This window comes from Parambassis ranga, chromosome 9 (assembly GCF_900634625.1).
Source record: "Parambassis ranga chromosome 9, fParRan2.1, whole genome shotgun sequence".
Classification (NCBI taxonomy): Eukaryota; Metazoa; Chordata; class Actinopteri; family Ambassidae; genus Parambassis; species Parambassis ranga.
This window is the reverse complement of record NC_041030.1, coordinates 16,454,017-16,476,075: the sequence shown is the minus strand read 5'-3', so window position 1 is coordinate 16,476,075 and position 22,059 is coordinate 16,454,017. Positions and strand designations below refer to the sequence as shown.

Genomic DNA, 22,059 nt, shown 5'->3' with positions numbered 1-22,059 from the left:
GTTGTGATTGGTCAGTATATCTTCTATGTCGTCACTTCCTTCCGTCAGCTTGTGTACTTCCGGACGAAGCGGAAGACAACACAGCGAATCCGCAGCACCTATGTGTTTTTTCATAAAAGAAAACTAAAACAAATAGTTTAATTTCAACCCTTTGACAACCAAAGGCCTAAACTGTGAACATGGTAAGTAAAGCCCAGCCTTTGATCACCGGTGACGGTCATTTTGTTTCCAAATTCATCGTATTTGGAGCGGTTTTAGTTAGCCAGCGGCTAACAACAACAGAACGACAGCGGAGCAGAAAGATGCCCTGTCACGATGGATTTAAAGTCACGCGGCGGCGTTACCACTTCACGCTAAAATAAGAAAAGTATACGTGTATCATAGTAATAGATCATGTTTTCTGGTTCCACAGTTTTCCTTTCATGTATTCGACCACCCGATGGCCCGGGGCTTTCAAAACCGCTTCTCCACTCAGTACCGCTGCTACTCGGTGTCCATGCTGGCAGGACCCAACGACCGGTCCGACGTGGAGAAAGGAGGCAAAAGTGAGTCTTATTCTAAGACAGTGTTCATTGATTGCATTGCTTTGAATGCTGATGTGAAGGATTGCTCTGAATTGCTGGAGAATCTGGAATCTGAATTTAATTAGCTTAAACACGGTTAAGAATTTTAAGTAGTAAGTAGAAAATCTTTGAATATTAGGAAGATATGAAAAAGAAACAGCTGAAGACAAGAACAGTATGAAGTCATGACCTTAAAGAATAGCCTGTGAATATACCATATGAAAGGTCTGAGGGTGAAATAATACCATGAGATTATAAGAAGCACAGGCTGTGTGATTTGAACGTGGAAAAGTAGTATACAGCCGAAGGATGATCAATATGACAGATATAATGCTTAAAGTGTGATAAAGACTACAAATATGGCTGCTTTGTATGCCTCTTTGTGTCAGCCTGTCACCATGGTAACAGCCCTGCTTGCCTAATTAAGACACCTGTGTGATTCTTCTTTTACTCCTCTCACAGATCACAGGCAGATCCCATGTATTTTAATGGGGGGGGTGCACCCTCTGAACAACTTCTCTTTTTGTCCAACAGCTTTATAGCTTTATAGCCAGCTTTTTGTCGAACAGCTGGCTATAAAGGCAAAACGGTTTGGTGTTCAGTTTTAAGAGTCACACCATCAGAAAGCGAAACGACTATCCCAGTTATCCCAGCGCAGGTTAGAGAGATTTTTTTAGGCATCTCCTCAGCCTCTCTCCACTCTGAGTGATGACATCATCTACTCTGCCTTTGATCATTCCGTGCAATACACACTAATGTTAAACCTCAAAAACCCCTCCAACTTTGAGAGCCTGGTGTGCGGAAACGATTCGGAATTAGAAAATTCTGAATACAAGTTTGATAGAGCAGCATCGAATGAACCTTTTAAGACTAAAATGGAAACATATTTGAACAAATCAGAATACAAGTTTAAAAGCCCTCGAAGAGCTGAACAGAATGATGCTTGAACAGTTTCTGTAGCTGAAAGCATGTGGAACAAGTTACAAGATGAAGGTGGTTTTGAAGGCTCCTCCATAGACTCCCATGTTAAAAATGATGCAGAAATTGCTTAATATTTGAAAAATTATAATTTTTTGAAAGCAACTTGAAGTTGACCCTGCATGTCCTCTGTGAGATGAACATTTTGATAGTTGAATGGCTGAAATCGGTCAATGTATGCTGAAGATACGCCAAAAAACGTATGGAAGAATAAGAAGAAGAAAGAAGAGAAGAACAAGAGTTTAATTATTCTTAAACCTAATAAGTGTAGTTAGTCCTTTGCAGTCTTGCAGCTGTCGTTTCCTCTAGTTTGCTGTCTAAACTTTACGCTGACAAGAGATAATTATAATTAATAATAAATAAATCAACTAAAATCTTTAGGTGCAGTCTCAGACTTTAGTCAAGAACCCTGTCATTGAGGTTTTAGCAGATGCTTTTTAAAATATTTTTCAATGTGGAGAATTTCATACTATAAATACTATACTATAAATATCTACGCAATTTCCCCATTGTGGGACTAATAAAGGTATTCTTAATTCTTAATCTCAGAAATGCAGATGCTTTATAAACAGAAAGCTTAATGAAAATATATGATACTTATGTCTGTAACTATTGTTTTCTTTTTCAGTAATAATGCCGCCTTCAGCTCTTGACCAGCTCAGTAAGTTACATAAATTACCTCTTCATTTTATATGTTCTGTTTGTGCTCTCCGTGATTCTTATCCTTTTTCTGCTATCTTCTTTACAGGCAGGCTCAACATTACCTATCCAATGCTGTTCAAGCTGACCAACAAGAACTCAGACAGAATGACACACTGTGGTGTTCTGGAGTTTGTAGCAGATGAAGGAATCTGTTACTTGCCACACTGGGTGAGAAACAGTAGAGAATTAATGTGAACTACCTACAACTGTAAAACTCTACATAAGTAAAGTATAAAACCATATTATGTATGTGTTATTATATGAATGTGTGCTGCAGATGATGCAGAATCTCCTGCTGGAGGAAGGAGGTCTGGTCCAAGTGGAAAGTGTTAACCTCATGGTGGCCACCTACTCAAAGTTCCAGCCTCAGAGCCCAGATTTCTTGGACATTACAAACCCCAAGGCTGTGTAAGAAACATCCGCAGGGAGCAATAACTTGACCTACCTCTCTTCACATTTTGTGTTTTAACTGATGTTATAAATTTATGACAGACTGGAGAACGCATTGAGAAACTTTGCATGCTTGACAACTGGAGATGTCATCGCTATCAACTACAATGAAAAGGTGAATTAGTTTGTGAATACTAAGACATTAATGTGATTGTTTTTATGTTTTGTTCCTTTGTTAACAATGTATGTGATTGTTTCAGATTTATGAGCTGCGAGTAATGGAGACCAAACCGGATAAAGCAGTATCAATCATCGAGTGTGATATGAATGTAAGAGTTTTAACATTATTGTCACAACCAAATATTCTGCTGCATTCTTCACTACTTGTAGTCACCGTGACTCTGCTTCTCAGGTGGATTTTGATGCTCCTCTGGGTTATAAAGAGCCCGAACGACGACCTCAGCACCAGGAGGAACCTACAGTAAGAACACAACCATGAAGGTGCTGGTGCATTTTATGTTCAGTACAATGTGGTAAAGGTCATTTCTCCACAGGAGGAGGAAGGAGATCCTAGCAGTTATGCTGACATGGACACAGGATTCAGAGTGAGTACATATGGCTGTAGATTAGAGACAGATTATTGTCTACAGGATTACTGATACTGTGTATTGTTTTTTTTCTCGTCTGTTCAGGCTTTCACCGGCTCTGGCAATCGATTGGATGGTAAAACAAAAGGGATTGAGCCCAGCCCAGCCCCTCTCGGCCCAAGTGACATCAAAAGGTGAAATACTAGTTGTTTTAAAACTACTACTACTTTGCTATTTTGTATGACACCAGTTAAAAAATAGATTTTCAAAGGCTAGATGGTGGGCTGAGTGGAGGCAGACATGATTTCCCAATTGCAACTGAAGATGGAGTAGGAGTAGTTACGAAACTGCTCTGCTGACAGAGAGCATTTGTTTGATGGTGTCTTATCTTTTATACAGAGGCATTCCCAACTATGAGTTCAAAATTGGCAGGATCACCTTCATCAGAAACTCCAGACCACAGCCCAGAAGAATTGTAGACGATGTAAGTAATGTGAACATTTCATATATAACCCTGTTTATTTCTCTTAATGAATTCCTTCATGCTATAATTTTACGACTGTAACATTCTCTTAATTTTTCTCAGGATGAAGCCATGAACAGATTCATTGCCTTCTCCGGACAGGGACAGTCACTACGGAAGAAGGGCAGAAAGCCTTAACAATGAAAATAAACACAGAAAACTGTTTTTTCCCTTCAGCAGCAAAGAAAAAAAAACAAAACATAAAAACTGTTCTTTAGATGCATTGGGGTTTGGTGTTTCTGTCCCTTTTGAAATGGGAGTTTAGCTGTTGACTTTGGATCATGGAAATTAAACTCTGACAGTTTATAAAGACGCTAAAATACTGTCACAGTTAAAATCTGGCATTTACAAAGTTAAGCAGGGTGGCTGATTTGAGCCAGTCAGAATGAGTTATATCACAAAGAGTAATGTGTGAATTATTGTTGTTATTATATCAGATTTGAATTTCTTTTGACTTTTGAACAGCCCATGTTTTCCATTTTGGTTGTATTTCTACAAATTTAAGTATGCTGTTATCAGAACCCCATTGTTTTTATAAACAAATGGGAGCAATAATACTTTTGTGTTTAATTAAAAATGTTTTTTTAAAAATAATTCCAGAGAGGAATTATTTCATCCCATTTATTTTTCCCTGGTTTATTTATAGACAAATAAAGTATTATGTTGAATGAATTGCAGCACATTATTTTTGTCATATATAAACAAAACACCAGATAAAAAATGGATTATGAGCTCACTTCACTTGAGATAGACATGTTTGTGTAGATATATCATAGATAGAAGTGTTGTAGTATGGAAAACCAGTAATGTTTTTACACTACACTACATGATGGATACCACAATATATAAAAATATAAAATCATAAAATCGTATCAATTACAGAGATTTAATAAGTTGTGAATCAGACTGAATGTGGGGTTTTTGATGTCGATCAATTGTGCGTATTTTCAAAGTAAAAGCACGTTTGTTGTGAAAAGACTTCGCCCCGGAAGTGCTAGTTCCTGTTGAAGCTAGCGCAGCTAGCAATGGACCGGCCAGAAGAATCAAGGTGGAGGGTAATTAATCAACCGTTTTACTCTAAATGATCGCATTATTGGAATGCCCTACTTTCATTTCCTTTGTCTTGTTTAGGAGAGTAATGTCAAACAATGAATGATGCGAAATTTCAATGAAGTAGTTAGCAAGGTGGGTAGCCATTGTTGCTAAATACTAAAGCCTTAGCTAGCAGTTAGCAATGTTAGACAAAAAGGACAGTAAGGTGTCAGTTTGTAATTGTTATTCACATTTTACTCTAAAACGAAATTAAGTGCAATAAAAGCTAAATTCAAAAACTATGCGTAAAAGCAAAAAGTCTAACGCCAGATAGCTACTGAGCAAAGTGGGGTCTAGTTTAGTACAATCGTAAGGAGGCGCTGTCAGTCAATTGGTCAATGTGTTAAAGTGTTTTTAAAATGTCCTCTTAATAGAAGATTCATAGTAATATAGCAGAATTAATACCAACCTTTTTCTTCTGAAGCCTCAAAACACAGTTATTTAATCTTGTTTTTATTTCCACATTAGTTATTTTGGAGGTCATTTTACTTAATTATAGCAATTTCTGCCCAGAAGTCAGAATTTAATTTGATCGAGTGTGACAGTTCATTATTTCTTGCCTTTGTCCATACAGCCACCACGGGTGTGTGAAGATTATTGGACTGAGTTCAGACATTGTAAAAGTCTGAGGAATCGTTTTCACCACTACTACACATATGGTGCCATGCCTAGCTGTCAGCAGTGGAACGAGGACCACAATAACTGCAAACAGTGGGAGATGCACAGGAGCCCAGAGGCCAAGGTGCACCTGCAGAAAATCACTATGTTTAAAGAAGTGTGACATTTGGGATATTTTCCAAGCTGCTTACATTTCCTAAAGGTTGCTATTTGTTTCTGTGTTGCAGGAGGCATTACAGAAGAGTGAGAGGAACCGTGTGGCAGAACAGAAAAACTTCACCCCAGTTTGGCAACTGAGACAGGAACCACCTAGAGACTGGCATATGCCCCTGAACCAGGAAAAGCCCCAGGACTCCTGACCTATCTCTGCTCCATGAATATACTGTTTCCCTTTACGGTCATGACATCTGGTAGAGCCACATGCTGGAGACATCGGTTACTACTCACAGGTGGTATTCAAAGTGCTGCTTAAACAGTAGTGGCAGCATCTAGTGGTCAATGAGGAGGATGACAATGTTTATTCAACCAAGGAATCACAGGAAGAACACTGTGCAGACGGTGCTGTATCGTAAATTATTAATTCTCTAAAGCTTGTGTAATGTTGACATGTAAGGTTGACTGCACTCTCTGCAAATGACATTGAAAGAATGATCTCATTTCAGGATTATATAAGTTATAAGTGAACCAATAAGGGATTTGCTGTGCTTTGTTTTGATGTGGATTAAATTTGAACCTGAAGCTCCATCAGATGTTTGTACACACTGGCAGCAACAGGAAACTAAACCACTCACCATAAACATTTTCATACTTAGTATACTGTTTAATGCCCTATTAAACACAGTGTGTAGCAGTTTTCTGGAATTAATTGTGGCTTTATCATTTAATAACCAATTGAATCATTTAAAAAAACGTAAATTTTATTTTCATTCAGTCACTGGGCACCTCAGAGAACTAATGACAATGAAAACAAACACTCCAATTTTACACATGCAGGTGTTAAATTGCTCGATGATTTTATATATATATACACACACACACAAACAAGGACATACAACTGTTCACTGTCCATCACTGTGTGTAAACCTTAGTGACGTCATTGTATTTCCCATCAGGAGCTTCATATTTGGGTATCGATGGTGTGTATGCTGGGCCTTCATGCACGATGGGAAATAGATGTGGATCAGGCATCAGTGCTGCCTTGTACAGCTCCTCAGATTCCAGCTTAAGCTCCTCCAGTGCCTCGCTCTGTGCTTTCAGAGCAAATTCAACAGCTTGCATTTCATCCATGTGTTGCTTCTGCAAGAGTACATACAAGTACTGGTTACCAGGTGTATAGAATGGGAGCGCAGGAAAGCGATATTTTCACAAGACGTTTTAATAATGGAGGTGTAACGGATAAGTGGTAACCTGTTTGTATCGACTCCACTCCTTCAGCAGCAGGGCTCGGCGCTCACTTTCTTGAAATGACAGACTTGGAGCAATGCGTGCCCTTTGGAATAGAATAATACACACCAACAATTTATATCACTTAAAAAGCAAAGAGGATGGAACTTGGGTACATTTAGTCCAAGACAAATTATACATAAAACCATATTGATTAAATATATTAAAATGAGTACTTTCATGTTAAATAGAATATATTTTGTTGTTTGGGTTTCTTGTAACAAACAATCGGGACCTTTACGTGTTCTTGTTCAACCAAAGTCGTGATATAACTCTGTCCCAAATGCATTTTTAAACACACACAACATAAAACATAGTTTTATGATTTTCAATACCTTTCATCTAAGATATATTTATCTATGCTATATTTCATAGGGTTTGAAAACTTTACTGCTCTTGTGCTTTTTGTTAATAATACAAACTTAACCCAGTCACTTACAAATGACATTTATGGACAGCAGTAAAATGAGCTGTACCTTGTTTCATCTAAGCATTTGGTCGGAGTGGTGAAGTCCTCTATTGGAATGAGCTCAGGTGGAACCTTCTCCAGCTTCCTCAGCTTCTTTTTAAGACGATCTCTTGCAAGCTGCTCCCTTCTTGGGTCCACTTTCTTCTTCTTTTTTGGCTCCATACTTATGAAACACAATGCCAGATGTATGTCAATCCATCCAACCAGAAGATAAGATATATCCATACAATTCAGTATATCAACAGTTGTTTAAGGTGCATTGTCAGTCTAACTTTAGATTCTCAACTGTGACTTGGGAATTTAGTCAATCAAAAAGGCAACAGGATGACATCTCTTTGGAGTCTGGAAATCGATATTTGACTGAAAAGATTACAGTAGACCTGTGCACATTCCCAAATTTGCACTTGCACTAAGATATCCAAATCATATGAGGCAGATAGCTAATATTCCAGTCTGAATCATACCTCAGTGGAGCAGATGTCTTTATTGTCATCACTGGTGTAAACCAAGGACTCTGTACAGCATAGTGATGTTCTCCAAACAGGAAGCTACAGGAAGAAATACAGATCAAAAACATTTACTAAGACAGAGTGAATACTGAAGTATTTATTAGCCTCACATTATTCGGTAATATATTTCTGAGTAACCTTAGCTAAGTTAGCTCCAAGTAGCAATCACATTGAGTTTACGTCGTACTACCAATACCAACCTTGACTGGGCGCTCTGTCGGGAGAAAACCCTGCAAAGACTGCGCGATAGAACCAAAGACATGTTTATACAGCGTGTTGTTTCACTTTAAACTCATATTCCGGGCCAGAATCACAAAATGTTCACATGCCGCTGCGCTTGTCCCCTTGGCCTGAGTGACAGACGTGTCGCACAGAGATGACGTTTGAAGCAAGCGTGCTTACAATTTAACGTGTGCACTTTCGCGTAATTGTATGATACAAAATAATACGTAGAACGCTGAGCTTCGTTGTTGTAGTCATAAATTGAAATGCTAAGAAGTATTTATTACATTGTCAATATTTATTGAACTTTTACTTTTAGATAACATTTTATGACGTTTGGCGACTTTTGGCGAATCTAGTGCAGGAAAACAAAGGTTAGCGGTCCGAAATATTTGGAGGAAAGGTCGCAGGTCTCAGGTCTTTTATATGCGGTCTATGGTCTCAGGTTGTCAATTCACCACGGACACATCAACAGCAAGATATCGGTAAAAGAGTTTGATTCTGACAGTGGTTGATTCTGAACCTGTATCATGGCTCTTCTCAGAGGTAAACAAATACATTTCAGTTCTGCATCTTGCAATACGAGTTCGCTGGTGGTGAAATGTGGCTGTGGCTAGTTAGGACTACATTTTTCTACCAAACTCGTTAGAATTAGTGCAATCAGTTAGCGGTTAACCTTTGTGGACTCAGCGTCACGGTGTTATGTAGGGGAAAGGTGATGTGATTGATTGTTTTTTGGGTGGGAGGACAATAAAAGTGTTGTTGACCAGCTAAACTGTAACAGCTTTAATCTGGTATAGTTTGGATTGACCAATTTGGTATTTGATTCTTTTTCAAAAAGTCACTAGAGATCATTATTATTATTATTATTATTATTATTATTATTATTATTATTATTATTAGTAGTAGTAGTAGTAGTAACCATCAAGGATTGGGATTTGTTTTTTTAATTTAATGTGTTTGATGTTTGATGCTTCTCAATTTCCAGGTTTTGTATATTTCTGTAGTTTTCTGTTGTCCTCTGTGTGATCTTGCAGTATAGGGATGGCTTGTTGCACTCAAATGCCTCTCTTCTCTACAGGTGTATTTATTGTGGCAGCCAAGCGCACTCCTTTCGGCACCTATGGCGGTGTGCTGAAGGATCACAGTGCAACAGATTTGGCTGAGCATGCAGCCAAAGCTGCCCTTGCTGCAGGGAGTGTGGCCCCAGAGCTTGTAAACAGTGTCATCATAGGGAATGTTATGCAGGTAATTCAACTGACTCAAACACTGACAGTCAGAAAGAAAAAAAATAGTACCAGTGTCCTCACTAGTGTTGTCCTAATTTCAGAGCTCTGCTGATGCACCCTACATTGCTCGTCATGTGGGTCTGAGGTGTGGCATTCCCATCCCAGCGCCTGCTCTCACTGTGAACAGACTGTGTGGATCTGGCTTCCAGTCCATTGTCAATGGTGCTCAAGTAAGCACATTCTTCATTCAAAATCCTCTTTAAAAGAGTACAAGTAAAATATTTCACACACTCTGTCTTAGTCTTAAACAAAATTCTGTCACTCTGTGTGTGTGTATCTGTAGGAGATTTGTCTCAAGGAGTCTGAGGTGGTCCTGTGTGGAGGTTCAGAGAGTATGAGCCAGGCCCCATATGCTGTTCGCAACATACGATTTGGTACCAGGTTTGGAGTGGATCTCAAGGTTTGGTCATGGTTGATATGTTGTTTTTTCTCTGTATGTTTTAATCTATAAATATTTGAAACAAAAAACATAAACCCTGTTCTTGTTGTCTGACAGCTTGAGGACACTTTGTGGGCCGGTCTGACTGACCTACACATTAAGGTACCAATGGGTATTACAGCAGAAAACCTGGCGGAGAAATACCAGATCACTCGGGAAGAGTGTGACAATTATGCTTATCAAACACAACAACGGTGGAAGGCAGGTAAGACCACTAGGATCATTACCCATCAGAAAAAAATGTTGCTTTTGAGGATAAAGATTGTATCAAGCATGAAGGTTTTTCTATAACATCTTTTGTGTTTATAGCTCACGAGGCTGGGTACTATACAGCAGAGATTGCACCCATTGATATAAAAGTAAAAAAAGGGAAGGTGTCCATGGCTCAGGATGAACACCCTCGGCCTCAGACCACACTGGAACAGATGGCCAAACTGCCTACTGTTTTCAAGAAGGGAGGGACGGTTACTGCTGCTAATGCTTCAGTGAGTTTATCCCTAATGTGTTCTTTTCTCAGTGATGATACAGGTGGTCTACTGTCACTAACTCTCTTCTTGATCTCTAGGGTGTATCTGATGGTGCTGCTGCTGTGGTGATCGCAAGTGAGGATGCAGTGAAACAACACAAGCTTACTCCACTGGCCAGGATTGTGGCCTATCACTCATCAGGCTGTGACCCGAGCATCATGGGAATTGGTGAGTGATGTTATGGAGAGGTCATTTTACCCCTCTGAATGATGACGTCTTTTCTTTGTAATAAGAATTTCTGGTTTTCTTTCATAGGTCCTGTTCCAGCAGTCACAGAAGCCCTTAAAAAGGCTGGACTGACAATCAACGACATGGATCTTGTGGAGGTTTGATATCAGTCTGTAACTAAGTGGTTCAAAATATAAATAAACACATAAATATGAAAATACACTGCCAGATAACTTAGGATTTGAATATTCTGTGTTTTGGTTGCTTTCTGCAGGTAAATGAGGCTTTTGCCCCTCAGTACCTGGCTGTGGCCAAGGCTCTTGGACTTGACCCAGAGAAAAGCAACGTTAATGGCGGAGCTATTGCCATCGGACATCCTCTTGGTGCCTCTGGAACACGTATCACTGCTCACCTCGTGCATGAACTCAGGTAGCCTAGAGATTTGCAATTATACTGTATTTATAGTGTATTACTGCATTAAAATAAACAATGTTTGAATAATGGACTATGCTTCTGACAGGCGGCGGGGAGGCAAATATGCTGTTGGGTCTGCCTGCATTGGTGGAGGTCAGGGCATTGCTGTCATCCTTGAAAATTGCTGAGTGAAGAAGCTACTGGAATCAGTAGAAGAATGTCCAGAACGCACACACACACCGTCCACTCATAAAATAAAAGTTGACAGTACAGTATAAATATGGTCTTTCAACATAAAGCTCTACTGCTCAGGCACCAAAGCAAAACTAGAATGCACTGTTGCTGTTAACATGTGCTACTTTGTCTGTCCATTTATACAAAAATGTAAAATATTTGTTTCACTTGTGTGTTCACAGTGTGCCCTTTGAAGCATTGTGAAGATAAACAGTCAACTGTGCCTAAAGGATGGTGTTAGGTTCTTAGTCACATTAACTACTGTAACATATTATTAAAATGCAGTCTGTATTGGAGTAGAATAAGGATTAAATCGAACGTATGCCTTAAAATGCTCCTTTATTTTATCACTTCATGATTAAGGTTTAGTGCTAAACTGACCTGTGTGGTTCCAGAAACAACTAATTTTGTATTTCTCTGAATCTCAAATAAAATTTTGAAAGAAATGACGAAGAGTTCTGCTTTTGTGTTTTAGTGTTTTTGGGATAATTGTTATAGTAATAGTGAAATTGCTAAAAAAAAAATCAAGCTCTATAGATAGATAGATAGATAGATAGAAGTACTTTATTCATGAAAAATAGTTACATATATAATATTACTTAATTAATAATTATTGTGTGCAAATTTCAAAAACCTAAAGTTTGTTTAAACAAATTTAAAAAAATATTACTTTACCATAAGTTAAAAATCGTGTGATTTCTTGTGAGAATAAAGAAATCAATGTTGGACTACAAAGACCATCATATCCTGTCAACGCGACGCGATTACGTAAACGTCCACGCAGCGTCCTTATATGCGTCACTTCCCCGGATGTCGGTCTTTTTTTCATAGCAAAGGTAAGACAGGCTTGCCTTCGTGTTCCTGTAGGAATAAAAATCTGTTTTCATCTGCGTTACAGAATAAAATTTACCGTTTCCAAATATCATGAGATGTTTTTGTATGTTTAGACGATGCTTTAGGTGTAGTTATTACCATGACTTATCCGTCATGTTGCTGTAATAATGGACAGTAAAGTGTAGCGGTAGTTGTAGGCCGCCGGCTAGCGTACGTGGAGTTTCAAACGCTAACTGAATGGCTAATAAAGACGTGGTGCTCTTCGTCAGTCATTTGTGTCGTACATTCATATTGTTACATTTTCATACAATTGAGGTTTTAACATTTAATCGATTAATTGAGAAGGAGCATGCTTGTCAGTCAAACGTCTTGGTGCTATGTTGCTAACTGCTAGGCAGCGCCACTTGTCATGCTTGTTTTGCTTGGTCAATGCCTCGCTGTTTTTAGGTAACCAACTCATTTAAACAGCAGTTTCTAATGTGGCTGTGAGTTATTGCTGTTGACTTGTGTATTGTGTATCAAATAACATTATTTGAAGAATGAAGATGTCATTGATTCAAGATGGCTAGTTTGCTATAGTATGTAGTAGTCCTCCCCAGCCATTATGAAAGTGTGCCTGCAGCCAAGACTGGAATAATACAGCAGTCATTTAATTAAGCCTTGTAAAAATTACCATTTTCACACAGTGTTGCAGCAGGTACATTTAACACCTCTGTTATTGTTTTGTCAGATGGCAGAGGGAGACAAGAAGGCTGCCAAGAAGAAGCATGGGAGCCGGAACCCGGTTCTGGCCCGGGGTATTGGCCGCTACTCCCGTTCCGCTATGTACGCCCGCCGGGCTATGTACAAGAGGAAGACCAAGACCACTGAGACCAAGGTGAAGACAGGCACATAACAGTGACAAAATAAATGACAACTATCATTTAAATCTCAATGCATGTCAAATGTCTTGATTCATGGTTTGATGATGAATTCTTCTTGTTTCAGATGGAGAAAAAAATTAAGGTGAAGCCCCAGGCTACTGTTGTCAAAACAGTTGGAGGAGACAAGAATGGAGGCACTCGTGTTGTCAAGCTGCGCAAGATGGTGAGTTGTGTGTAACTTTTCTATGGCAATTTCAAGCTAGAGCTCTAGGAAATGCCACTGAGATGTAGAATTCAGTTTATTAAAATCCATATTTGACTTCCTTCTGCAGCCCCGCTACTACCCCACAGAAGATGTTCCCCGTAAACTGAAGAGCCATGGGAAGAAGCCTTTCTGCCAGCACAAAAGGAAGCTGCGCTCCTCCATCACACCAGGAACTGTCCTCATTCTGCTCACTGGTCGCCACCGTGGAAAGGTGAGAAATCATGCCATGACTAGAATTTAGTGATCTCATAGATTTGAAGAAATGATTGACACATTGACTAGGCTGGAAAAATGTGATACCTGTAAGGTGATAAAGCTCAGAGCTGTGTTCACATGGTAAATGAGTGAACATGCAAGACTCTTTTGATGGAGGTTTTAGAATGTGGAAGTTTGCTTTTTGAACTGCTTAAGGCAGAAGATTCCAAGTTGTATCAGAAACGTTTTCATGGTTAAACTCACTTCATGCAAAATTAAAATGAGCATAACTTCATTGTTGCTCTCAGAGGAACCTAATTCTGAAAATGTGACATTATTCTACAGATTGTAAATATGTTGGATTTAAGATCTACTTTATTAATCCCTGTGGGAAAATTAAGGCTTTGTTGCCTTCTCAACAGTTGTAGGACAGTTTTTGTAACTTGTCTTTAATACATGATGAAAATATATGCTGCAAATGAATTTAGAGTTGCGTTCGTTATTTACTGCTATAGCACACATTGTGGGTATAACAAGCATGCTGGAGACATGGCTATATTCCAACACCCTCAGTTCCACAGACATTGTCCCACTCTCCCACACTCCAAGGCTGCATGGGCAAGTTATGGAAACAAGTGTGCCCACACACTTACACACTTAAAGCTGTGGCTGACCTAAATAATGCTTCAGCTAGATAGGTAGAGAGCCCTCTTCGATAAATTAAAGAGAGCATGTTGAGTGGATTTATTTTCCTTAATATTTTTAATTGTTGTAGGGGTGCTATGTTTTTGAAATAAGGTATATTTTTTCAGTGCTTTAGGAAGTTGCATTACAATGTATGTAGTAACTGATGCAGTATTGTATAGTAGTCTCACAATCTTTTTTTTTTTTTTTAAGCGTGTGGTGTTCCTGAAGCAGCTCTCTACTGGTCTCCTGCTTGTCACTGGTAAGAATGACTTGTTTTTTTAATTCATGCACAGTAAAGCACTTTTTTTATGCAGGAAAAGGGCAACACTATCCACCTAACACTTTTTCCTCTCTTTAGGTCCTCTGGCCTTGAACAGAGTCCCCCTGCGCAGGGCCCACCAGAAGTTTGTCATTGCCACAAACACCAAAGTTGACATCTCTGGCATGAAGATCCCCAAAACCCTCAACGACGCCTACTTCAAGAAGAAGAGGCTGAGGAGGCCCCGTCACCAGGAGGGAGAGATCTTTGATACAGAGAAAGAGGTAACCTAGATATTGTCTCAAAATACACTTTTATATATTTCCTATGGGACATGAGTTTGCAGATTAATGATAGCTGACTCACTGCTGTTCTTCTCTTGCCTCTGCAGAAGTACCAGCTGACAGAGCAGAGGAAGGAGGACCAGAAGGCTGTTGATTCTCAGCTTCTGCCCCTTATCAAGAAAGTACCTCAACTTAAAGGGTATCTGCGCTCTACCTTCGCCCTGTCTAATGGTGTCTTCCCACACAAGCTGGTTTTCTAAATGTGTCAATAAAAGAGTACCAACGTCTTGACATCTTGTCTCATTTGTGCTGACATTTGAAATGTTAAACTTGGATGATCTTTTAGTATATCGCTTTTAATTTAAATACAGCTTATATAGCATAGTCAAGCCGTTTCCATGGTGAGTTAACATCTGTGCATCAACAATGACCTGGTCATATAGAATTAATAATCTGGACCATGACAATGAAATGACCACAGCAGGCATTGGACCCAGACAGCTTAACAGCTACGCTTTAATTAAAAAAATGACATGTCTAATGTAACAAGACAAAAATAAATACCAAGTGTTTCATCTCTTTTAACATGGCCATGGGTTTTTATCCTCGAAAACAAAAAGTAGAAAGCAGCACAGAAAAAGGCAGCGGCCCCCTCGCCAAGGAATGATAAGTGCCTTTTGTGGACTCAGTCAGTACTTGAATGTGTGGTCAAGCTGGTGTTGAGGAAAATACATCTCCTCAGCCCGACTTGAACAGCAGAATGGCCACCTGACCTAAGTAGAAGTAAATGAAATGCTTGGTCTCATGGGTCACGTAGCTGCCAAAGTTCCTCCCAACGATGCAGTGCCAGGTCGGGTTGTATTTCTTGTCAAACTCCTGAAAGAGACAAACACAATGTGGAAGACAAGTTACTGACTGTACAAGAGTGAAAAGATGGTCTAATTTTTTTCAAGGCTGTGGCAGTTGTCAGTCTGCCCCTTCATAATTGATTGGATTATATAAATTGAACAAAACTGACAATTTGGAGAAATTAACCAAAATCTTAAGGAAAATTAGCCGTAATTACTGTAAAACTTCAAATAATAGCAGAGTCCCAAACTGACACCGGTCTCGTTTACAGACCCGGTCCGATTATGGATTTGGACATATAAAGGCCAGCCTCAATTATAAGCCGGGTCTGATTTTCTCATAAATTAAGGAGCATATATATAACTATAAATTAACATAAAAAAAACAATTTATGACGTGTGACGTTGTCATGGAGACACATAAACAATATGATGCTTGCATGTCAGCAGGTTCAGGTTGTAATGAGTGCAGCCTACTTTTGTTGAGTGTGGCCAGTGGATTTACCTTTTTGATGTATGCAGCGATGTCTTTCTCGATGTTGTACTTCTCCAAAGCCTGTGTGGCACACTCCACGGCGTCCTGCTGCATGTCCTCAGACATGTCGGCATTTTTGATCACTGCCTTTCTGTCAGACATGGTTGCCCTGGGAAACAAAAAAACAGCGGAAAATTAATCATCCCTCACAGGAGCGCGCACACGCACACACACACACACTGACTGCAAAGCATCCTAATATCAGCAACAGACCTAAATGGTGAACGATACTTGCATGAAGACATAGTGACGATTTGTCATTACATAATAGCTGATACATAATATTTGAACTGGACATTTCTTCAAGTGTTGCATAACAACTTCCATCAGCGGCAGGCTCGCTCTGTGCGCGCTCTGCGTAGTTTCTATGGCGACGCAAGACATTCGAGATTATCGCCTGAAATTCCGTGGTTTTAACATGAATCGTGTGAAATCATTCTGTCGAATTAAAACACACTGCTGCAACCACCTAAGGGCAAAAAGCAGCGAGTAAAAAAAGCATGCCTCATACCTCTACCTCAGCGTACACCATACCAAAATAAACATCTCATTTTATAAGGATACAACAATCTTGGCATAAATATGGCCTTATCTGAAGTAAAGTGTCGGAGGGATGCGGGTTTACTAGCAACACTTGGCCACATGCACATGCAACGATGATGAGCTTTTGATTAGCTAGCTGCCCATTTATACCGAAAAAAGGAAAAACGCAGATTAACAGTAAGCGCAGACGCCACAGTTTCAGCAATATTCAAAAGAGAACAAAAATAACTACATCTTTGAGCATGCGAAACTGTTCGTTTACCTATTAGTCTTCCGTGTACTGTTTGCCTAGTTTTAAAGAGACGGCTGCTCCTCCAGTGACAACTCCCGCGAAGTGGTGGACACAAAAGTAATGTGGGTGTGTAGCGGTAGAGACTGTTGCCACGACGTGCTCCAATTGGCTGATATTATTGCACGGAGCGCTGTCATTGGTGGACGAGGGCCTATCTTTCTGGTGTTTCTGTTAGCATTTTATTTCAACCCAGCATGCCTTGCGAACATCGTCGTTACCGTGGCAACATCAGTAAATAGCTTGGCTCATGGCATGAAACTACAGGATTTATGTAAAAGAACGATAAAGGAAAAAAAACACAGCAAAATAATAGTATCTATATGTATATGTTTAAATATATTTTAATGTATTTTTAAGATTTTTTTATTTTATAAAAATATTATTATATATATTAATTTAAAAAAGTACTTTCACACATGTACAAGCTCTTTATGTATTAAAAAGGCCATCACTTAAAAGGATTTTTTGTCATAGTTCAGTCCATAAAATCGTTACAGTATAAAGTAGTATAATAAAGAACACACACCCTGCAGGTGCAGCATGTTTCAAGTGACTGCTTGTTGCTCATTATAATTAGTGATACAGAAACATTTTATTAGTTTTATGTGGGATCTAAATGTGAAAACAAAAACTGGACTTTGAATGATTTCTCCCCTTTATTCACTCAGCTTGCAGTTGGACAACAAGAAGTAAGATTTCCATTTCTTAAATATTTTGATACAGTACATGCAAAGCTGAAGACCTAATTCTAATATTCAAGTTTTACACTATAGAAATCCCCCCCCCCTTTCCAAAAAAAGCACCACGGACACATTTTCACACAACTACATATTAGAGATTCAAGTCTGCCAGTATTTCCATTTTTAGAAACCAGCAATGGAGGAAAATGGATACTCTCATTTGTCCATTTTTGTCCAGTGTCTATAGTAGTGTCCATATTCAGAAGCTAGGACAATTTATCTCCATCTTCATTGTAGTATTTACCAAAAATGTTAACAATGTTGACAATGTGTTAAAAAGAAAGAAGTACTCCTTACTGTTTGTGTTGTAACATGAGCCATTTCACATTAAAATGCTTGTCTCCCTTTTTGGTATATCAATTACTAAATCTTAAGTGAGGTAAGAAAATAAGTTAAAGTTAGATATGATTTACACAGTAGCTCCTTCACAAGGAAACGTGAATGTAGACAGCACTTAAACCAGGTATGTGTTTGTTGTCAAGCATATGTTCGACATCAGTTATGGGTTTGATTTTAACTTAAAATGTCTAAAACCAATAATAAAAATGTCTTTTATAGTTTTCAATAACACACAAACAGACACATATATTTAAATCTTGTTTGCAGACAAGCCGTGTCTTAAAAAAACTGAGGTAACGTTCACTCTTCACTCGCTGCGGTCCTTCGGCTCTCTGTATTTGTACTGAATGTATTCAAAGATATCTCTTTCACTATCCACCAAAAGCGGCTCCCCTGCCACACCTATAATAAACACAAAAAGAAAAATATAAAACATTAAAAGCAGAACAAATTAATTGTCGGTTTATTGTCTGATGACATTAATGCACAACCAACTCACCAGTGACCCCAAGTGGTCGTATGGTGTATTCGTTCAGAGTGAAGCCCTTCTCCAGGGCATGAGTTCTCATATTTTTATTGAAGATATCACTTCCAGTGAAATACAGGACACCACAGAAGTACTGGTCCTTGGGAATTAACCTTTGGAAAATGACAGAGGGGAGGATCAGACTGCTTATTGAAACCATAAGAAAGAACAGAATGAGTGTTGTGTAGTAATAAAATGTAGGAAATGGGCCTGTTCTACGCTTTGAATTTGAAGTATAACCTAAATGTCTAGATATGCTAAGTGCATCTGCAGAAAACAAAATTAGGAAGGTCACCTAATATCAATACGCCTGTGAAGGTACTCTTCCTCATCTTCATCACGCTGCTGCTGCAGCTGGCAGACTCCCTAGGAAAATAAGATCAGGCACATCGTGACCACAGTCATGCGCTACATGGGTCTAACTGCGTTACCAATCACAACATGAAACACACACAGCTAAGCACGAGAGAGAAAATAAGCAGAGGCCTCACCATGAACTTGGTGTCGCCTTTGGACAGAGTGTCGGTCACAAACCCGATGGACTCCAAATGATCGACCACGGCATGAAGGAGCTTTGGCTGGAAAACAGAGAAGGAAAAAAAATTATCTTTCTTGAAGACTTCACTCTACTGTAGCTCACAATTCCTACTGTAAAGTCTGACCTGCTTCTCAGTCTGAGAGGTGTAGTTCGGGTGGGTCAGCAGAATATCAATATCACCACTTGATGCTGCACCTATAAATTATGAATGTGATTATTAAGCTGGAACAACCATTAACCATAACAGATCAATCATTCAAAGTTAACTGTTACCTCTTCGGTAGCTTCCACAAATGGTTCCGATGTATTCTGTATCTATTTTATTTAGCTCTCCCAGAATAAGTGTCTACAATGAAAACACAAAGCAATTACCTAAAGATATCAGAAATATATCTTTAAAAATCAGCTCCATCTTTCAGAATCACCTCCATCTTTTCCATTTCAGCACGTGGAATCCTTTTCTCAAATTCTTCAAAGTACCTAAAGGAAGCAAAATAACCCATCAAACAAATAATAGTGAAATATATGTATTAAATTAAATTTAAATTTGAAACCTTTATTAGTCCCACAACGGGCAGCCCAGCAAAGAGCGCCATACACCAGTGAGTACCCTGGAGGCTATGCGAGTAAAGTGTCTTGCCCAAGGACACACAACAGTGACTAGGGAGGAGTTGGGATCGAACCACCAACTGGATATATATATACATATAACATATCACATATTTAACATTTATTCAAGATTTAGCCCCTTGCCTGAGTCCAATCTGTTGATGGTGGTTCAGCTTGTGCTCAATCTTTTTCAAATCTAAAAAGGAAACAGCAGAGAACATTTCTCATTTACATGTCTACTAATACTTATTAATTATGGAAGAGACTCTGTGCAGTAATACTGTGCAGACATGAGATTAAACAAATATGTCAGAACAATTGTAATGTAAGTCAGGTGTTCAACAAACCATCTAATGTCTTCACCCCTTCTTCGTAGAACTTCCTGGCAGCAGCAGGGCTAAAATAAAGACCAAAGACTCTAGTCACACAGTGCATTTTAATGTAATGTATTAAGTGTTTAAATTTGGACTGGTTACTTTTCCAACATACCCAATGCCAGTAACTCTGGTGAGGAAATTGATGGAAGAGCTGGTGTCATCATTTCGAATCTAAAGGAAAATGTACACATCAGTCTGGGTGGCATATTGAAATATAGAGCATGGACAGAATTATTCCTACACCTCTAGGCTCACCTTTTCCAGTTTCCTTAGTTTGCCAGTTTGCAAGAACTCATCAATTTTTTCTGCTATTTTAGCTCCAACACCATCCTGTTGAAATGTAAAATGTGAGTAATGAATTGTGTGAGCTGCAGCAGTTCTTGCTGTGTAAACATTTTCTAGAGTGCAAAATTACAGAACATTAGTGGCAGGTAAGACAGACAAATAATAATGTGCCACTCCTTCAAAAGGCCATTGCACAGAAAAGAACAGTCTATAAACAGTACAAATCACATCATCTGTCCTAATGTGAATAATCCCTGACAAATGTAAGGAAACCTCAGATGTTGCAGCATACTACTAAACCCCTCATTTGATTAAATCAACCTTAGTCAAACACAGTCTTACATAATCATGCTTTTAGTGAGAAAGAGAGATAGCTAAGGAATACCTCCATACATCTATCAGTGATACAAATAAATAGTCACTGAGCAATCATGTGTTTAACAAGTGAATCTACCATCGATCAATGCATTGTTTACAAATGCAGAAAGTGGCTTCAAACCTGTATTCAGTGCACATACCAGTTTCTTGGCCTCCTCTCCACTTTTGATCTTGTGAGGATACTTGGAAATGGTAGATGCTGCTTTCCTAAATGCAGAGGACAAGAGCACATTCAACTGATTGATGATTCAATTTACTACACAGTTTAATACAGTTTTATCAGAATAATCAGGTTAATGGTAGTATACACTAAAATTCCACCCCATTGAAAAATTGCATATAGAAAGGTTGTTACATACCCTTAAACTAAATAGTTGTATTCAAAAACTCTATAATTATGAATGTAATACTGTGTTGTTCAGTTATTGTTGTTGATTTGTGCTACTTATAAGTCATCATTGGTATAAATGATGTGGAAACGCAGTCTTAACAATAAAATGAAATGGTTAAAAAGGAGAAACGGTTGCATTAATTAACGAGACCCTTGCCCACAAACAAAGCACTGCAGAGGCTTCTTACCTGTATGCATTGTACTTATGTATCGCCCTGTTTACATTTTTCTCATAGTTGGCCAGCTCTGGAAACAGACACAGTGATAAGACATTGCGATGTTTCATATTTCGTTCATATCGCTGTTCCTTCAACAAATTCAGCAACTGCCAGCTCTGCTGAAGGCAGAGGGCATTTAAATGAAAGAAAGTGATCCATCCCATACCGAGCCAAACTCAGCCTGCAACCCAGATTTACAAGATGTTGAGGTAACAACATTTTCTAACATTATTCTTACAAATAAGACACTCTTGCTGAGTTATTTTAAGGCTATTTTGAGTAAAAACTGAAAACAGCTGTCCTGCTAGCTACTGTTAGCTCAGTTCAACCGTCTGACTCACGTACCGACAAGAAAGTCTGTTATTCCTTCATTTAGAGATTCCTGTGGCGCTTTCCTTTTGCTCATTTTGGACTTCACACACTCTCAAATGTGCTCTGAAAAACCAAAAGGGTTTCTATGCATGCACTCAAAGTTTAGACCGCTTTGGAAACCTCAGCTAGCACATTAGCTACTGCTAGCTCACGCTGAACAATGACCGAAACGCGTAGACGGGGAGGAGCGTGCGTAAAACGTCACGTACACGTCAGAGGTTTTGGTTTGACTGCTACAAAGCAGTCAATCAATTTCTCTTTCTTCCTTAATATGTTACTGCGCCTTTTTTGGGAAATCTCCACAAACATTCACTTATTAAAATCATTCATGCATCAAAACATCCGTCCAGTTCAGGATGTTCTGTCCTCGTTCAGTACTCGAACGGTCAAATAAAGGAGGTTACAATAACTGAACAAATTGTGACACAGGCACACACACAAATGCACAAACAGAAAAGTATGTTTAAATGTAGGAGATCATAAGATTTTAAATCCATTAGTTAATTAAAGGACA

The 22,059-nt window shown here is 38.9% G+C and overlaps 7 protein-coding genes across 8 annotated transcripts; 4 read left to right on the top strand and 3 right to left on the bottom strand.

Moving 5' to 3' along the window:
* The first annotated feature begins 35 nt into the window (after window positions 1–35).
* On the top strand, window positions 36–4,337 carry ufd1l (ubiquitin recognition factor in ER associated degradation 1). Its single transcript, XM_028414204.1, has 12 exons — window positions 36–182; window positions 413–545; window positions 2,170–2,202; window positions 2,290–2,411; window positions 2,521–2,651; window positions 2,736–2,808; window positions 2,894–2,962; window positions 3,046–3,114; window positions 3,188–3,238; window positions 3,326–3,414; window positions 3,620–3,704; window positions 3,807–4,337. The coding sequence occupies exons 1-12, from the start codon at window positions 180–182 to the stop codon at window positions 3,879–3,881; spliced, it is 933 nt and encodes a 310-aa protein (XP_028270005.1). The 5' UTR covers window positions 36–179; the 3' UTR covers window positions 3,882–4,337.
* A 389-nt stretch (window positions 4,338–4,726) lies between these two features.
* On the top strand, window positions 4,727–6,336 carry c9h22orf39 (chromosome 9 C22orf39 homolog). Of its 2 annotated transcripts, XM_028414332.1 has the most exons (4): window positions 4,735–4,798; window positions 4,875–4,928; window positions 5,410–5,577; window positions 5,681–6,336. In XM_028414332.1, the coding sequence occupies exons 2-4, from the start codon at window positions 4,896–4,898 to the stop codon at window positions 5,810–5,812; spliced, it is 333 nt and encodes a 110-aa protein (XP_028270133.1). In that variant the 5' UTR covers window positions 4,735–4,798; window positions 4,875–4,895; the 3' UTR covers window positions 5,813–6,336. The 2 variants fall into 2 exon arrangements, with proteins under 2 accessions (XP_028270134.1, XP_028270133.1); XM_028414333.1 differs by lacking the exon at window positions 4,875–4,928 and having other exon boundaries at window positions 4,727–4,798; window positions 5,681–6,331.
* A 13-nt stretch (window positions 6,337–6,349) lies between these two features.
* On the bottom strand, window positions 6,350–8,242 carry mrpl40 (mitochondrial ribosomal protein L40). Its single transcript, XM_028414331.1, has 5 exons — window positions 8,075–8,242; window positions 7,830–7,913; window positions 7,373–7,528; window positions 6,861–6,942; window positions 6,350–6,749 (listed from the first exon to the last, which is right to left on the bottom strand). Exons 1-5 carry the CDS (start codon window positions 8,134–8,136, stop codon window positions 6,522–6,524), a joined length of 612 nt encoding a protein of 203 aa, XP_028270132.1. The 5' UTR covers window positions 8,137–8,242; the 3' UTR covers window positions 6,350–6,521.
* A 214-nt stretch (window positions 8,243–8,456) lies between these two features.
* acaa2 (acetyl-CoA acyltransferase 2) lies at window positions 8,457–11,616 on the top strand. Its single transcript, XM_028414232.1, has 10 exons — window positions 8,457–8,642; window positions 9,178–9,344; window positions 9,427–9,555; window positions 9,669–9,785; window positions 9,882–10,029; window positions 10,134–10,309; window positions 10,390–10,519; window positions 10,607–10,677; window positions 10,794–10,948; window positions 11,040–11,616. The coding sequence occupies exons 1-10, from the start codon at window positions 8,627–8,629 to the stop codon at window positions 11,119–11,121; spliced, it is 1,191 nt and encodes a 396-aa protein (XP_028270033.1). The 5' UTR covers window positions 8,457–8,626; the 3' UTR covers window positions 11,122–11,616.
* A 325-nt stretch (window positions 11,617–11,941) lies between these two features.
* On the top strand, window positions 11,942–14,845 carry rpl6 (ribosomal protein L6). Its single transcript, XM_028414337.1, has 7 exons — window positions 11,942–12,003; window positions 12,732–12,878; window positions 12,989–13,087; window positions 13,197–13,340; window positions 14,222–14,270; window positions 14,370–14,554; window positions 14,662–14,845. Exons 2-7 carry the CDS (start codon window positions 12,732–12,734, stop codon window positions 14,812–14,814), a joined length of 777 nt encoding a protein of 258 aa, XP_028270138.1. The 5' UTR covers window positions 11,942–12,003; the 3' UTR covers window positions 14,815–14,845.
* Window positions 14,846–15,041: 196 nt separating this feature from the next.
* Window positions 15,042–16,869, bottom strand: dynll1 (dynein, light chain, LC8-type 1). The gene is made up of 3 exons (XM_028414339.1): window positions 16,743–16,869; window positions 15,908–16,046; window positions 15,042–15,430 (listed from the first exon to the last, which is right to left on the bottom strand). Exons 2-3 carry the CDS (start codon window positions 16,037–16,039, stop codon window positions 15,293–15,295), a joined length of 270 nt encoding a protein of 89 aa, XP_028270140.1. The 5' UTR covers window positions 16,040–16,046; window positions 16,743–16,869; the 3' UTR covers window positions 15,042–15,292.
* Window positions 16,870–17,427: 558 nt separating this feature from the next.
* polb (polymerase (DNA directed), beta) lies at window positions 17,428–21,722 on the bottom strand. Its single transcript, XM_028414240.1, has 14 exons — window positions 21,519–21,722; window positions 21,144–21,201; window positions 20,705–20,771; window positions 20,157–20,231; window positions 20,014–20,072; window positions 19,872–19,921; window positions 19,669–19,720; window positions 19,341–19,395; window positions 19,189–19,261; window positions 19,040–19,110; window positions 18,869–18,955; window positions 18,673–18,743; window positions 18,351–18,490; window positions 17,428–18,253 (listed from the first exon to the last, which is right to left on the bottom strand). The coding sequence occupies exons 1-14, from the start codon at window positions 21,577–21,579 to the stop codon at window positions 18,159–18,161; spliced, it is 1,014 nt and encodes a 337-aa protein (XP_028270041.1). The 5' UTR covers window positions 21,580–21,722; the 3' UTR covers window positions 17,428–18,158.
* Between the last annotated feature and the right edge of the window lie 337 nt (window positions 21,723–22,059).

Coding starts and splice junctions, on each gene's coding strand:
- ufd1l (XM_028414204.1), top strand. Junction 2,652..2,735: donor ATTACAAACCCCAAGGCTGT/GTAAGAAACATC, acceptor AATTTATGACAG/ACTGGAGAACGCATTGAGAA. Junction 3,115..3,187: donor AGCACCAGGAGGAACCTACA/GTAAGAACACAA, acceptor ATTTCTCCACAG/GAGGAGGAAGGAGATCCTAG.
- c9h22orf39 (XM_028414332.1), top strand. CDS start 4,896: ATGATGCGAAATTTCAATGAAGTAGTTAGCAAG. Junction 4,929..5,409: donor TCAATGAAGTAGTTAGCAAG/GTGGGTAGCCAT, acceptor TTGTCCATACAG/CCACCACGGGTGTGTGAAGA. Junction 5,578..5,680: donor ACAGGAGCCCAGAGGCCAAG/GTGCACCTGCAG, acceptor TCTGTGTTGCAG/GAGGCATTACAGAAGAGTGA.
- mrpl40 (XM_028414331.1), bottom strand. CDS start 8,136: ATGTCTTTGGTTCTATCGCGCAGTCTTTGCAGGGTTTTCTCCCGACAG. Junction 6,943..7,372: donor AAATGCTTAGATGAAACAAG/GTACAGCTCATT, acceptor TCTATTCCAAAG/GGCACGCATTGCTCCAAGTC. Junction 6,750..6,860: donor AGTGGAGTCGATACAAACAG/GTTACCACTTAT, acceptor GTACTCTTGCAG/AAGCAACACATGGATGAAAT.
- acaa2 (XM_028414232.1), top strand. Junction 9,345..9,426: donor TCATAGGGAATGTTATGCAG/GTAATTCAACTG, acceptor TCCTAATTTCAG/AGCTCTGCTGATGCACCCTA. Junction 10,949..11,039: donor CACCTCGTGCATGAACTCAG/GTAGCCTAGAGA, acceptor TGCTTCTGACAG/GCGGCGGGGAGGCAAATATG.
- rpl6 (XM_028414337.1), top strand. CDS start 12,732: ATGGCAGAGGGAGACAAGAAGGCTGCCAAGAAGAAGCATGGGAGCCGG. Junction 13,088..13,196: donor TTGTCAAGCTGCGCAAGATG/GTGAGTTGTGTG, acceptor TTCCTTCTGCAG/CCCCGCTACTACCCCACAGA. Junction 13,341..14,221: donor CTGGTCGCCACCGTGGAAAG/GTGAGAAATCAT, acceptor TTTTTTTTTAAG/CGTGTGGTGTTCCTGAAGCA.
- dynll1 (XM_028414339.1), bottom strand. CDS start 16,039: ATGTCTGACAGAAAGGCAGTGATCAAAAATGCCGACATGTCTGAGGAC. Junction 15,431..15,907: donor TCGCTGCATACATCAAAAAG/GTAAATCCACTG, acceptor TGTCTCTTTCAG/GAGTTTGACAAGAAATACAA.
- polb (XM_028414240.1), bottom strand. CDS start 21,579: ATGAGCAAAAGGAAAGCGCCACAGGAATCTCTAAATGAAGGAATAACA. Junction 19,111..19,188: donor TTGTGGAAGCTACCGAAGAG/GTAACAGTTAAC, acceptor CATAATTTATAG/GTGCAGCATCAAGTGGTGAT. Junction 18,744..18,868: donor AAGGCGACACCAAGTTCATG/GTGAGGCCTCTG, acceptor TTATTTTCCTAG/GGAGTCTGCCAGCTGCAGCA.